This window comes from Stegostoma tigrinum, chromosome 16 (genome assembly GCF_030684315.1).
Source record: "Stegostoma tigrinum isolate sSteTig4 chromosome 16, sSteTig4.hap1, whole genome shotgun sequence".
Classification (NCBI taxonomy): domain Eukaryota; kingdom Metazoa; phylum Chordata; class Chondrichthyes; order Orectolobiformes; family Stegostomatidae; genus Stegostoma; species Stegostoma tigrinum.
This window is the reverse complement of record NC_081369.1, coordinates 43,188,783-43,202,207: the sequence shown is the minus strand read 5'-3', so window position 1 is coordinate 43,202,207 and position 13,425 is coordinate 43,188,783. Positions and strand designations below refer to the sequence as shown.

At 39.5% G+C, this 13,425-nt stretch overlaps 1 protein-coding gene across 1 annotated transcript in view; it reads left to right on the top strand.

Annotated features, from left to right (window-relative positions):
• LOC125459774 (golgin subfamily A member 4) overlaps positions 1–13,425 on the top strand; it is a 709,733-nt gene that overhangs the window by 83,268 nt on the left and 613,040 nt on the right. Inside the window, exon 4 of the mRNA XM_048546606.2 lies at positions 3,056–3,139. Coding sequence (XP_048402563.2) covers positions 3,056–3,139 — 84 coding nt within the window. The remainder of the gene's footprint in view (positions 1–3,055; positions 3,140–13,425) is intronic.

The window sequence follows — 13,425 nt, the reverse complement described above, 5'->3', positions numbered from 1 at the left end:
TTAGCATGGTCGATCCACCTAGTCTGCACATCTTTGGACTGTGGGAGGAAACTGGAGCAGACCCTTGCAGACACAGGGAGAATGTGCAAACTCCACACAGTTACCCGAGGTTGGAATCGAACCCGGGTCCCTGACACTGTGAGGCTGCAGTGCTAACCACTGAACTACCGTGCTGCCCATTCATCCACTATTTTTTTTTGTTTGAGCTCAAGTTTAATGGTGGGTGCAAACTGGGAAGATGGCAAGGAGAAAGTGGATTGTAAAATTCCAAATTTGCAAAGGTATGGATGAGTTTTCAGCAGAAGTTCAGCTAAAGGAGGAACTAGGACAGGCAATTTTAGTTATTTCAGACATTTAGCTTCAGTTTTTACTTCATATCACCACATCACTTTGCCATCCATTTGGAAGAGAATGATAGCATTCAAAAACATTGCAGTGAAACCCTCATAGCAGGAATCCTTGTCAACACCTTTTCAACTTGGACATTTGCTCAAATGACTGTCATGATGGGGGTGCTGGTTAGTGTAATGGACAAGGCAATCTTATCTAGGTAACTGGGAATACTGAGCCCAACCCAAGGGGAATGGCAGTAGTGTGATGAAGGGGGTGTATGTCAGCCTTTCTTGGAATATGATCATGTCTACACATTTCCTCCTTTTTCTGCCCTACTCTCCTGAACCACTATAATACCATCAGCAACTGAGTTGCAGCTACCTTTTGCTGTGTTTCATGCAATTGAGCACCAGAAGTCACTGATTAGATGCAATTTCACGGCCAGTGCATGAGGTACTCATTCTGCACATAGGGGAGCACCTTGTAGGTATTTGGAGTACGAGTATGTTTAAAAGCTTATGGGGCAAAAAGAAAACAGGAATCAAGATAAAGCTGGGTCAAGTTTCGTTTAGTTCAAGGTAGAAACTTAGATTAGTTAGAATCATTATATTACTTGCTCAATGTACCTCTTTTGTCAGTATTTCAGTTTTGTTCAAGCTCCTACAGTAAAGTTCCTGTCAGTGTTTCAACTTAATCTTGCAGTCCCGCTGCATATTTTCTTACCCCTGCTTTTTCCATAGAATATATTTTTTAAAAGGTTATGGTCTATCGAGGCAGATTCTAACAGATATCCAGCTTGTCCAGTATTCTCAGATTGTCATAGATTGAACAATATCCCTGCATTCATTTAGCTGTACCTTAGCTCCTAGAATGCCCTCCCTATGCCTCTTTACAATCTTGTTTTTCTCCTTCTGTACTCTCCTTGAAACTTTCCTCTTTGAACCAGCTTTTGTTCACCTGCTGTAATGCCGTTTTACACGATGTGATGTTATGTTTTATAATGCACCTGAGAAGAATCTTGAATATAAGTTGTTGACAGAGTGGAATCCATTTCATTGGGTGAATGTTGCTGTCTCACAGTTCATGACCCAGCTCCTTAATGGGCATGCCCTGCATATTATAAAAATCAGCAATAAGTGAGATTTTACCTCCAGACTGGTGTGCTGGTTACAGCTTCCCAAGCATAGCCCTTCTAAACTTATTGTGTTCTGGGATTCAGTATCTAATTCCTCTTCTGGTTAGTGAGGTTCCTGGCCCTCTTCCAAATCTTGGTCCATCCAAAAATTGGAAGCAAGTACAGCACCCATAAAGATAACTGAGTAAATGGCAAATTAAGAATCCTATGAATTAATGTATGATATTTGACAGCCCCCTTTTTACAATGCATCGGGCAGTTCTTGGGCCCAGTTCTGCTGGGCTTTGCTGATGGCTCAGAAAATAGGTATGGTATGCATTATTTTGAATTCACAAATGAGTATGATGCCTTGGGGGCATGAATTTGATATTTTTAAATGTGATTCCGTTTGCCAGAAGTAGTGGCCAGACACACAGCCAGAAGCAAGCAACTTAAATTGTGCGGTGTGGACCTTCCCTTGTGATTTAACAGCCTCTCCTCCAACCCACATTATTCGATTTGCACAAAATAAAACCCCTTTTTCACGATGTAATGCACTTGTTTAAAAGAACTCTCTCTCATGAGGTAGAATCAAAGGAATTACAATATCTGCCTATGCCACTGCTGACTGTATCCTAACCATCTATTTCCAGACCAATTCTCATTCTTTCCTCTGAACATGGTCATATGTTTTTAAATGCTATGATTGATTTACTTTCAATGACCATGGTGTTTTATGTCCGAAAAACTATTTGCATTAAAATATGTTAATTTAGTTGTCCCCTCTTATGCTTTTGACACTACTCCTGAGCTTATGCTCCCTTATTACCAATTCTTGGTTCAATGGAAGTAATCATATTTCTGTGCTGGTTGAAAATAAACAATTTTTCATTGTATACCTGAAATTCTTTCAGAAGTAAGAATATTTCTAATTGATATCCCTCAACTTTTGTCCTTATTTTTTCTTTAAGTTTCTTGTTATCGCAATAAAACTAATAACTATTGAATCTTGTATGGTTATTCAGAATAGTGGGAACACTTCTTGAACAGCTGTGTCCTTTGGCTCCAAACATTGATTCTGACTAGACACATAGCTTTCATCTGTGGTTCTCCACAACTGTCTCTGCATTGGTGGCGTATAGCTTGGCCTGCCTACCTCCAGGAACTGAAGGAGAATCATCACATTGTCTCCCTGTTGTCCACATGTGAACTTATGTTTGCAACTTCTGCAGAAGTTTTTTGAGCTTAGGCTAGTTTCTAAGACAAAGATTTTCATAGGTGCAGCATAGCACAATTATAAGCTGCACAGCTGATCATTTTTGACACCAAAGTGTAGAGCTGGATGAACACAGCAGGCCCAGCAGCATCTTAGGAGCACAAAAGCTGATGTTTTGGGCCTAAACCCTTCTTCAGATCTTCATTTTTTTGGGAAGTTGTGTTCTATAATTATCAAGTTGTAATCTGTAAAGATTTACATTGCCTTATAAAATCACCTGTTGGTAAACATGCTGCAAACCATGTATAACCTACTATAGAGGAACCTAAATGAATCATTTCATAAAATACACAGTGAATAATCATGTCCATTCAATATTCTTTGTTTGACAGATGTATGTTGCTAAGGTAACTGAGTGCAAGAAGGAGAACAATATCCTACTTACAACAAAAGAAAATCTGGAAAAGCAAATTGTTGTAAGTTTATTTTATAATCAACATTGTTTTGTCTGAACCTTTTAATCGCTTGATGATGGATATAATTTTTAGCTTTCTGTTCAGATTATTTTTCATTTTATGTACGTGCTGTTGAGAAGGCCAATTCTAAGGTTCTTGAAAAATGAAAATGGGCTCAGAAAATAATGGATATTCAATCTTTAGCATTTTTATGTAATTGTTATACTTTGTATTGTAACCTTGGCTTGGTGCTGTTCACTGCTGTGAAATCAGGTAAAGTGTAAGGGATGACAGTTGGTGATAATTGGTAACATTGATCAATGATTATTAGCCCAGCTTACCAGTTTCTGTCCATATCTCACAACATTATTCACAAAGGAACAAATTGCATTAAAGTGAATGAAGTAATGAATCCTGTAGGCAAATTTTTTTGGTGCATTTTATATTGTATTTTGTCATTGAAACATGCAGTAGAATAAATATTTCACAATCTGTCAATAAATGGAAAGTCAAAAACAAGATTTGTTTTTTTCATACCCTGAAAAAAAATTCAGTGATTTGGCATAAATTTACAGTTAACCTAATTGGTGCCCTACAATAGTGCATGAAAAATGCTCCATAGCATTTATTATTATACAGGAATATTATTGTACAGGATGCTTTAAACCTTTATGCTTCTGTCCCTCAAGTGATTTGTTTTTAAAACTCTTTCTCATTTAGAAAAAGTTAGCGATTATAAAAACTAAGTTACAACTGATTTTCGCATCTGTAAGGTATCCAGATTGATGCCAGAAATGCACTTGTTTTGTAGTCATTTAGATATGAAATGGAGGGTATTCAATTGAATATTTAGCTTTTGTCATTTGAACCAGAATCAGAATTTGATATCAGAAATCCTGTAAAGTTGCCACCACCCATATAACAATTCAGAATAATTTGCGGTGTGTGGAACTGCTTTTAAAATCAGTTACTCTCCAGTTACCTGAAGATAAAACTTGTTGAGGTGAAGAACTAAATTACATACTACATGATGTTTCCTGTCTCCATGCTGACTTAGCAGGTTTCAGCATTGCTTGATTCGAAAAGGGAGAAAGAGTTTACATCTGTTCCTCCACCCTGCTCATCCACATCCATCCCTTTTTGCTGGATATGCATGTGTATATGCATATGTATTTGCAAAACTTACAGAATACTGAATGACCTGGACAGAGTAGATGTTGGGAAGATGCTTCCATTGGTAGGAGAGTCTAGGACCCGAGGACACAGCCTTGGAGTAAAGGGAATACCTTTTAGAATGAAGAAACTTCTTCAGCCAGAGATTGGTGAATTTATGGAATTCACTGCCACAGAAAGCTGTGGAGGCCAGGCCATTGAGTACATTTAAGACTGAGACAGATAGGTTCTTTATTATCAAGGGGATCAAGAGTTACAAGGAGAAAGCAGGAGAATGGGTTTGAGGAACTTATCAGCCATCATCGAATGGTGAAGCAGACTTGATGGGCAAAATGGTATAATTTTTGCTCCTGTATCTTATGGCCTTATGATCTTATGGTAGGGCTGAGATGTGAAAATGAAATCAGATAGCCTTATGGAACCAAGGACTACCCTCCATGTACATTACTGATTCCACCTGTGGAAAGCCCTACAAAAACAGAAGTTGCAGGAAAAGCTCAGCAGGTCTGACAACATCTGTAAAGAAAAAAATCAAAGTTAACATTTCGGGTCCAGTAACCCTGCTGCCAGACTTGCTGAGCTTTTCCAGCAACTTCTGTTTTTGATCCTGATTTACAGCATCCGTAGTTCTTTCGGTTTTTATATGGAAAGCCCTACTTCTGAAACCACATGATGTAAGAATTGTTATACGGCAAGAAATTGCTGTGCTGAAAACACAACTCAAATGTCTATGCAAATCTAGGGCACGCTTCCGGATGCATCAGTACTTTTTCTAAACTGCACAATCACGTAGCAATCCAGAATGCATTGCATGCAGAATAAATAGGCCTTACAAAGTCAGCAACAACCTTTAAGAAACCACAGAGTCCAACAAATTGGATGGACAAAGCAAAGTGAAATTAGAGGGACAATTAGTATGAGTGGAAAGAGTTTGTACAGTGATCGTGGTCAGCTGTGCCGTGCATTCCTTTATTGCACCAGTGAATGCTCGAGCTTCAAGAGGACAAGGTGATGATGCTCTGCATTGTTCAATGGAGGAGCTGGAGCAGCTAGAGAATGGGGAGAAGCATGTTATCGTGCGGGGACCTGTAGCTATTCACTTAGCTGCTAGGGTTGACAGGACTGATTCATGGTTGCTTAGCTTAGCTGAGAGATTGCAGCAACATTGCACACTAATTTTGAATCTATTGTGCAGCCTCCTCCCCAAGACAAAGCAACCATGCAATAGGCCTGAGACACCTGTGAGGATAGCTATATTGTAGTCTCTCAGGAAGGCTTTGAGGATGTCCTTTAAACAGTTTCTTTTGCCTTTCTGTTAACTGATTGTTGTGATGGTCCTTAGAGTAGAGCTTGTTCTGAAAGCCTTTTGTCAGATATGCAGATCATGCGGAGACTAATTCAGCGGATTGACAGTAATTGGCACCTTACTGCTGTGTTTGTTGGCCTGGAAGAGGATAATGACATTGGAATACCTATCCTGCCATTGGGTTTTCAGGATTTTGCAGTAGCATCACTGATGATATTGTCACAGAGATTTTAGGTGTCTGCTGTATATTATCCATGTCTTTGAATTGTACAAAGGCCAAATAATACCACTTTAATTGAAGACAAACATTTTTGGTGAAATCAAATATCACTTCCAATGTGCCGGTGCAGACAGACTTTGACCATCTGAGGAACAGTGATTGAAGGAAAAGACCTCAAGTTCATGCCATGTTCACAGTGTGCTCTTGATATACCATTTTTTTTTACAAAAGGCAAAAGGAAGCTTGTTTGGTAGAAGGACAGGAATGTTGTTTTTGAAATTAAGTTTATAGGGCAGCACGGTGGCTCAGTGGTTGGCACTGCTGCCTCACAGCGTCAGAGACCTGGGTTCAATTCCACCCTTGGACGACTCTGTGTGTAGAGTTTGCACGTTCTCCCTGTGTCTGTGTGGGTTTTCTCTAGGTGTTCTTTTTTCCTCCCATAGTCCATAGATATGCAGGCTAGGTGGATTGGCTATGCAAAATTGCCCATAGTGTTTAGGGATGTGTAGATTAGGTGGGTTATAGGGGGATGGATCTGGTTGAGATGCTCTAAGGGTTGGTGTGGACTTGTTGGGCTGAAGGCCCTATTCCCACACTGTAGGGATTCTATGATTCTATGACGCATAAACATTGAACAGAAATTTGATAGTTTAACAATATTTAATATGCCAATGAATACCATTGTAGAATTACATATGCCCTATACATATACATATTTCTTAATATTCTTGCACCATGTAAAACCTGTGGCTTCAGGAGAGCTAGAGACAGACTGCGTGTTTCTCTGTGGTGATTGTTCATACGCAAGAGTTTTTAAGTTTTGGGGTCTGTAAGGGCACCACCAAAGACAGACCCATGCAGGAATAGATTCTGGCTTCACAACAAGAAGCTCTAATTGTGGAGTAACAAGCAGTGAAAATGGACCAAAATCACTACTTTCATGTGTCCCTTCAAAACCTTCTGTTTCAGGGTGAACCTGCACATCCCTGCTTGCAAAAACAGAAGAGCACTTTGTCGCGTTTATGTCTGTTGCAGAGAAGTTTGAGGTGTTTAGTTTTGGTAAGAGGGACAAGGAGAACCAATACATAATAAAGAATATGATTCTACAGGAGTGTAGAAACAAGGAACCTGGGCACAAAAGGTAGAAAGCACAGGTAATAAATCACATGGGATCATGAGACTTATAAATAGACCTATAAAGCCTATCGTAAAATGTCATGCAAAATCTGAGAATTGGCGTACAGCTTTTGCATTTGACCTTCTATATGCCCAGTTACTGGTTCAGTTCTGGCACATTTAGAACACTTCCATTCTGACCTTTTACAGGTTCCCTCTAGATAGTGAAATTGATTGATGCAGGTTGTTATTAGGCTGGCCTTGCTCTAATTGGTCAAGTCATGTGTGAGTTAAAAGCAACAAGAGTGCTGCTGAAACCTTGGTTTCCTTTCACAATGCCAATCTCCCTGAGAACTGGTTGGAGTGTTAAAATTCAGTATAAATTAGTATGCACATCATGAACCCTTGGTTTTTTGTGCTTGAGTACGCTGTCATGTAACAAGATGCAGGAAAGCTCATAGTTTGTTTTTTTGCTCCTGCATCAGCAAAAGGAGAAGGCCTCTGGTCCAACTTCTTCATATTAATTAACTGTGACTGGACAAAAAAAAATGATGTGGTAATCCAAATGTGTGAAGGCTGGGAAGTCTACCAGTCAATATGCAGATTAACCCATGACCAAACTGAATTATTAGGATGTTTGTATTTATGTTTTCATTAATTTATTGGTTGATGTTCTCGCTGCTTGAAGTTAATCTGTATCCCTAAAAAATGCTGTTCCTGGATGTGCCATTTTCAACTTGCATTAACAAGGATTCCTTGACACAGGAGAACAAGAAAGCATGAATTGTGATAAAGTAGAATCAAAACTCACCTGGAATAAATCTTGTCCAAATGTGTGCAAACTTTGTGGATTTTTGACAACTTTAATGTTGTTATTGACTGCGCAATCTTCAGAATATAGTTCTTTACCAAATCTTGGCAGAGTAGACCATAACTACTATTTTTGAGGATTAATCATGGAGGTTATTTTGGGGAATATGCACAAGTGATCGCGCAGAAATAGTACATTGCTGTGATTTAAAGTGTGGACTACATGTTGGATTTCTGGACTGCAACAAATATTTTAATATTTGAATGTGTTGTGTAAGTCCATCAAAGACGGGAATCTTCAAAGCATTGAATCCTTTTCCAATGGCTGGAATATATCAATATCAGATCTTGTGGCCATTTGTTCGTTACATTTATCCTGCTTGTCGCATAGATCAAATTCTATAAACAACTGTTTATGTACTGCTATTATCATGTTGCCAAACTTGCCAGGAGGAACAATTAAACCTTTTAAACTGTCATTACATCAGTTTACACTGCAAAATTTCCAAATAGAAATTCATTGTTGTAGAAATTGTAACACAAAACAATATCATTTGGCTAATTATGAAAAGAGTGCCGTTGTATTTTGCATATGCTATGCTTCTGTGCATCATTTTAATGTGAATAAAACTGTTACTTGTAGCTTCTACAAAGTTGTCTGGTATTATGATATTGGCTGCTTTCTAATTGACAGAAGATGCAGTGTGCACCTTTATAAGCTGTTCACAATGCAAATATTTTTGAACCAAAGAGAATTGTGCTGGGACCAGAGTCCTGTGACTCACATAACAAGGGCTGTGGTTAGGGCAGCTGCAAGAAAAATTATGGAAAAAGTTAAAGGTCGGGAAGGTCACCAGACACTATTAAAGTTACCAAAAGAAGTAATTGGACAGAGAGTACGAAAAGAGTCAGGAATCTGATTTCAGGACCACAGATAAGCGGACAACTCTGAGAATAGGGGGAGTCAACACAGGACTGAGCGTGTTGTACTTAAATGCATGCAATGTACGGAACAAGGTATGAGCTTGTAGCACAAATTGAAATTGTCAGGCATGATATTGGTCTATCATAGAGATGTAGCTACAAGGAGATCAGGGCTGGGAATCAAATATCCAATCATACACACGCTATCAAAAGGACGATGGGCAGAGGGGTGGGATTGCCTTGTGAGAAAGAAATGAAATTAAGCCAAAGGCAAGAAGTGATAAAGAGTTGGAGGGTGTAGAATCTGAGTAGACTTACTATACACAGGAAAAAAGTCCCTGATGAGAGTTGTGTACAGGTATCCTCGCAGTAGCCAGGATATGGGGAATAAAATAAATCAGGTGATAGAAAAGGCATACAATAAAGACACAATTAGAATAATCATGAGGGACTTCAATATGCAGGTTTCATGATTGTTAAGGGGAGCAAGGGTTATGGGGAAAAGGCAGGAGAATGAGATTGAGAAACATAATCAGTAATGATCGAATTGTGAAGCGGACTCGATGGGAAAAGTGGACAAATTCTGCTCCTATACCTTATGGTCTTATAGACTGGGAAGATGAGGTTGGTAGCGGATCTCAAGAACAGGAATTTGTGGAATGTGTGTGAGATGTTTTTTTTGGAGCAGCATTTGGTAGAGCCCACAAGAGAATAGGCAATTCTGGATTTGGTGATGAAACAGAACTTGATTAGCGAGCTCAAGTTGAAGGAACCCCGGGGGCAGTGACCATATTATGGTAGAATTTGCCCTGCACTTTGAGAGGGAGAAGCTTGAACCAGATGTAAAGGGATTACAATTGAGTAAAAGTAACTGCCAAGACACGAGAGAGGAGCTGGCCAGAACTGATTGGAAGGGGGGCCTTGCAGGAAATAGGGTGGAGTAGCAATGGCAGGAGTTTCTGGGGTAATTTAGGAGACACAACAGAAATTCATCTCAAGGAAGAATAAACATATTAAGGTGCAGATGAGACAACCATGGCCGACAGGGGAAATCAGAGACAGCATAAAAACAAAAGGAAATGCATACAGTGTGGTGAAGATTAGCGGGAAGCCAGAAGATTAGGAAGCTTTCAAAAACCAGCAGAAGATAAGTAGGAAAGGAATGGGGTGGGGCGGGGCGGGGTGAGGGGGGGGGGGGCGGAGGTTCAGGATGCAATATCAGAGTAAAATAATTAGTAATACAAGAATATTGGAAGAATATTTTTAGATGTCTAAAAGGTAAGAGAGAGGCAAGAGTGGACATATGGACCACTGGAAAATGAAGCTAGGGAAGTGGTAATGGGGAACAAAAAAATGATGGTGGAACTGGATATATATTTGCATCAGTTCTCACAGTGGAAGGCACCAGCAACATACCAGAAATTAAGGAGAGTTCTGGGACAGAGTAGAGTATAGTGGCCATCACCAAGGAGAAGGGCTAGAGAGGCTGAAAGGCTGAAGATGGATTACAACCCAGAGTTTTGAAGGGATGATTCAGGAAATTGTTAAGGTATTGTTGAGATGATCTTTCAGGAATCATTGGAATTGGGGAGGGTGCAGAGGACTGGAAAATGGCTAACACTCCTGTTTAAGAAGGGAGGTGAGGCAAAAGACAGGAAACTATAGGCTGGTTAGCCTGACCTTAGTCATTGGTAAAATTTTAGAATTCATAATTAAGAATGAGTTTACAAAGTAGTTGGAAGTGCATGGTAAAATATGGCTAAGTTAGCACAGCTTCAAGCAAAGGTCATGCCTGACAAATCTGTTGGAATTCTTTGAGCAGGTAACAAGCAAGCTAGACAAAGGAGTGTCAATGGACGTGATCTATTTGGATTTCTAGAAGGAATTTGACAAGGTGCCACATAGAAGGCTGCCAAAAAGATGAGAGCTTGTGGTATTAGGGGCAAGTTACAGCCATGGATAGAGGATTGGCTGAGTAGCAAAGGCAGAACATAGGGATAAAGGTGTCTTTTTCAGGATAGAAGCTGGAGACTTTTGGGAGTCCTGCAGGGGTCTGTGTTGGGTCCACAACTGTTCATGTTATACATTAAAGATCTGGATGAAGGAACTGATAGCATTGTTGCTAAGTTTTCAGAAGACACAAAGATAGGCAATAGGGAAAGGTAGTGTTAAGGAAACGGAGAGGCTACAGAAACACTTGCTAGGCAAGTGGGCAAAGAAGTGGCAAATAGGATACAGTGTGAGAAAGTGTAAGGTTGTGCATTTTGGTTGGAAAAATACAGGTGTAAATTATTTTGTGCTGAAATCTGAAGCACGAAGGGACTTGGGAGTCCTCGTTCAGATTCTTTTAAGGTTATGCAAGTTCGGTTGGCAGTGTTAGCATTCCTTTCTAGCTTGCTAGAATACAAGAGCAGAGATGTACTGCTGAGACTGTATAAAGCTCTGTTCTGTCTGCATTTGGAATATTGAGAGAGTTTGGGGCCTTGTATCTAAGGAAACATGTTCTGGTGTCGGAGGCGTCGAGAAAAAGTTTACAAGAATGATCCTGGAGATGAACGGGTTGTTGTATGAGGAGCAATTCAAGGACTCAATATACTTCGTGGAATTTAGAAGGGTTCTAAATCTTAACTTTTTCTTTTGTAGAAGGTGAGCAACATTGCCAAAGCCAGTATTTGGGGAACTGATTGAAATTTACAGAACACTGTGAGGTCTGGACAAAGTGGACATGGAGAAAATGTTTCCACTAATGGGAGAGACTAGAACCTGAGGGCACAACCTCAGTAGTGAAGTGATAACTCTAGAAGTGAGATGAGGAGGAATTTATTCAATCAGAAGGTGCTGAATTTGTGGAACTCATTACTCACAGTAGAGGGCTCTGGAAACCAGGTCATTTGCACGTATTTAAGATAGAAATAGATAGGTTCTTGATCAGTAGTAGTAATCCGAGGGTTAGAGGGAGAAGACAGGAGAATGGGGATGAGAAATATATCAGTCATGATCAATTCGTGGGGCAGATCTGATGGGCTGACTATCATAGACTCATGCAGTTTGGAAACAGATCCTTTGTTCCAACTTGTCCACACTGACCATGTTCCCAAACTAATCCCACTTGTCTGCATTTGGTACACATCCCTCCAAATCTTTACTGTTCATGTACTTTTCCAAATGTCTTTTAAATGTTATAACTGTACCTGTATCTACCACTTCCCCAGCAGCTCATTCCAGACACAAACCGCTCTGTGTGTTAAAAGGTTGCCTGTCATGTCCTTTCTAAAACTTTCTCCTTAAAAATATGCCTCCTAGTCTTGAAATACTCCACCCTAGGGAAGAGACACTTGCTATTCACCTTATCTATGCCCCTCATGATTTTATCAACCTCCTACGCTTCAATGAAAAAGTACAAGCTTATCTAGCCTTTTTTTTTTTAACTCAAACCCTCCATTTCCAGCAGCATCCTGGTAAATCTTTTCTGAATCCTCTCCAATTTAGTAAATCCTTCCCATAGTAGGGTGACCAGAACTGCACGCAGTACTCCAGAAGAAGGCTCACTTACATCCTGTACAACCTCAATATTATTCCCCAACTCCTGTACTCAAAAGTCTGGGCAATGAAGGCAAGTGTGCTAAACACCTTCTTGACCTCCCTATCTATATGTGATGAAAACTCCAAAGAATTATGTATCTGAGCCCTTGGGTTTCTCTGTTCTACAACACTACCCAGTGAGTTCCCTTCTATAATGTGTTTAATTGCATGTTAAGAAATGCTGATAGCATGTACTGAATATGTAGATGAGTTAATTATATACATTGTATAAATGCATTTAGTCACTTAAGCTGTTACTTATAAATATGCTGTGCATTTTATCATGAATATAAATAGTGTATACATACGATCCAACTACAGAATGCTAGTTCTGAAAAGAGCTCCTGATCGAACAATGTACATAGGCCTAATTCTGCTGCTATATCTTTTGGCCTTATGACCTTATCCACATTACACTGACGTTGAGAGATGGTGGCATGGTAGTCATGTCAATGGACTGAAAAACCAGAAGCTGAGTCTAATTCCCTGAGGACATCCGTCAAAATCAGCAGCTGGTAGAATTTGAATTCAGTTCATAAACCTGGAATATGAAACGGTGACCATTGCATTCATGGTTGATTGTCATAAAAAACAATCTGGTTCACAATATCCTTCAGGGAAGAGAATCTGCCTGGCCTGGTCTAGCAAGCCACTTCGTTCAAAAGCAATTAGTTTGGGCCCCAAATACTGTCCTTGGCAATGTTGCTCACTTTCTATGAAAGAAAAATTAAGATTAGAAAACACAACAATGGATGCAGTTCAATGGGAAATGCATTACTTTAAATTTTTCTAAACAGGGTTTTCTGCTCACATTGTCCTGTGATCAAATCCAAGGGATTTTGTAAATGAGATGCATTTACCTGAACTACTGATTGACAGATATAAATATTTTGTTCCTTTATTTAATTTTTCGCTGGCTATCTAACAGCAGAAAAGAGATGAGAAAGAAATATGCAGACTAATTAATAAGTTGAATAAAAATGTGTTCAATAATGATTATAGAGGGCTTCAACTACCCTGATAACAATTAAAGAGAAGAAGTGGAAAAAGAGGATAAGGGTTTTAAGTTCCTGTAATGTGTACGGGACCGATTTCAAACTCAATATGTTAAAAGTCCGCAAGGAAGGATTCATCATTGAATGTAGTAGTGGGAATTTTTCAAAGCTGGTAAGAGAA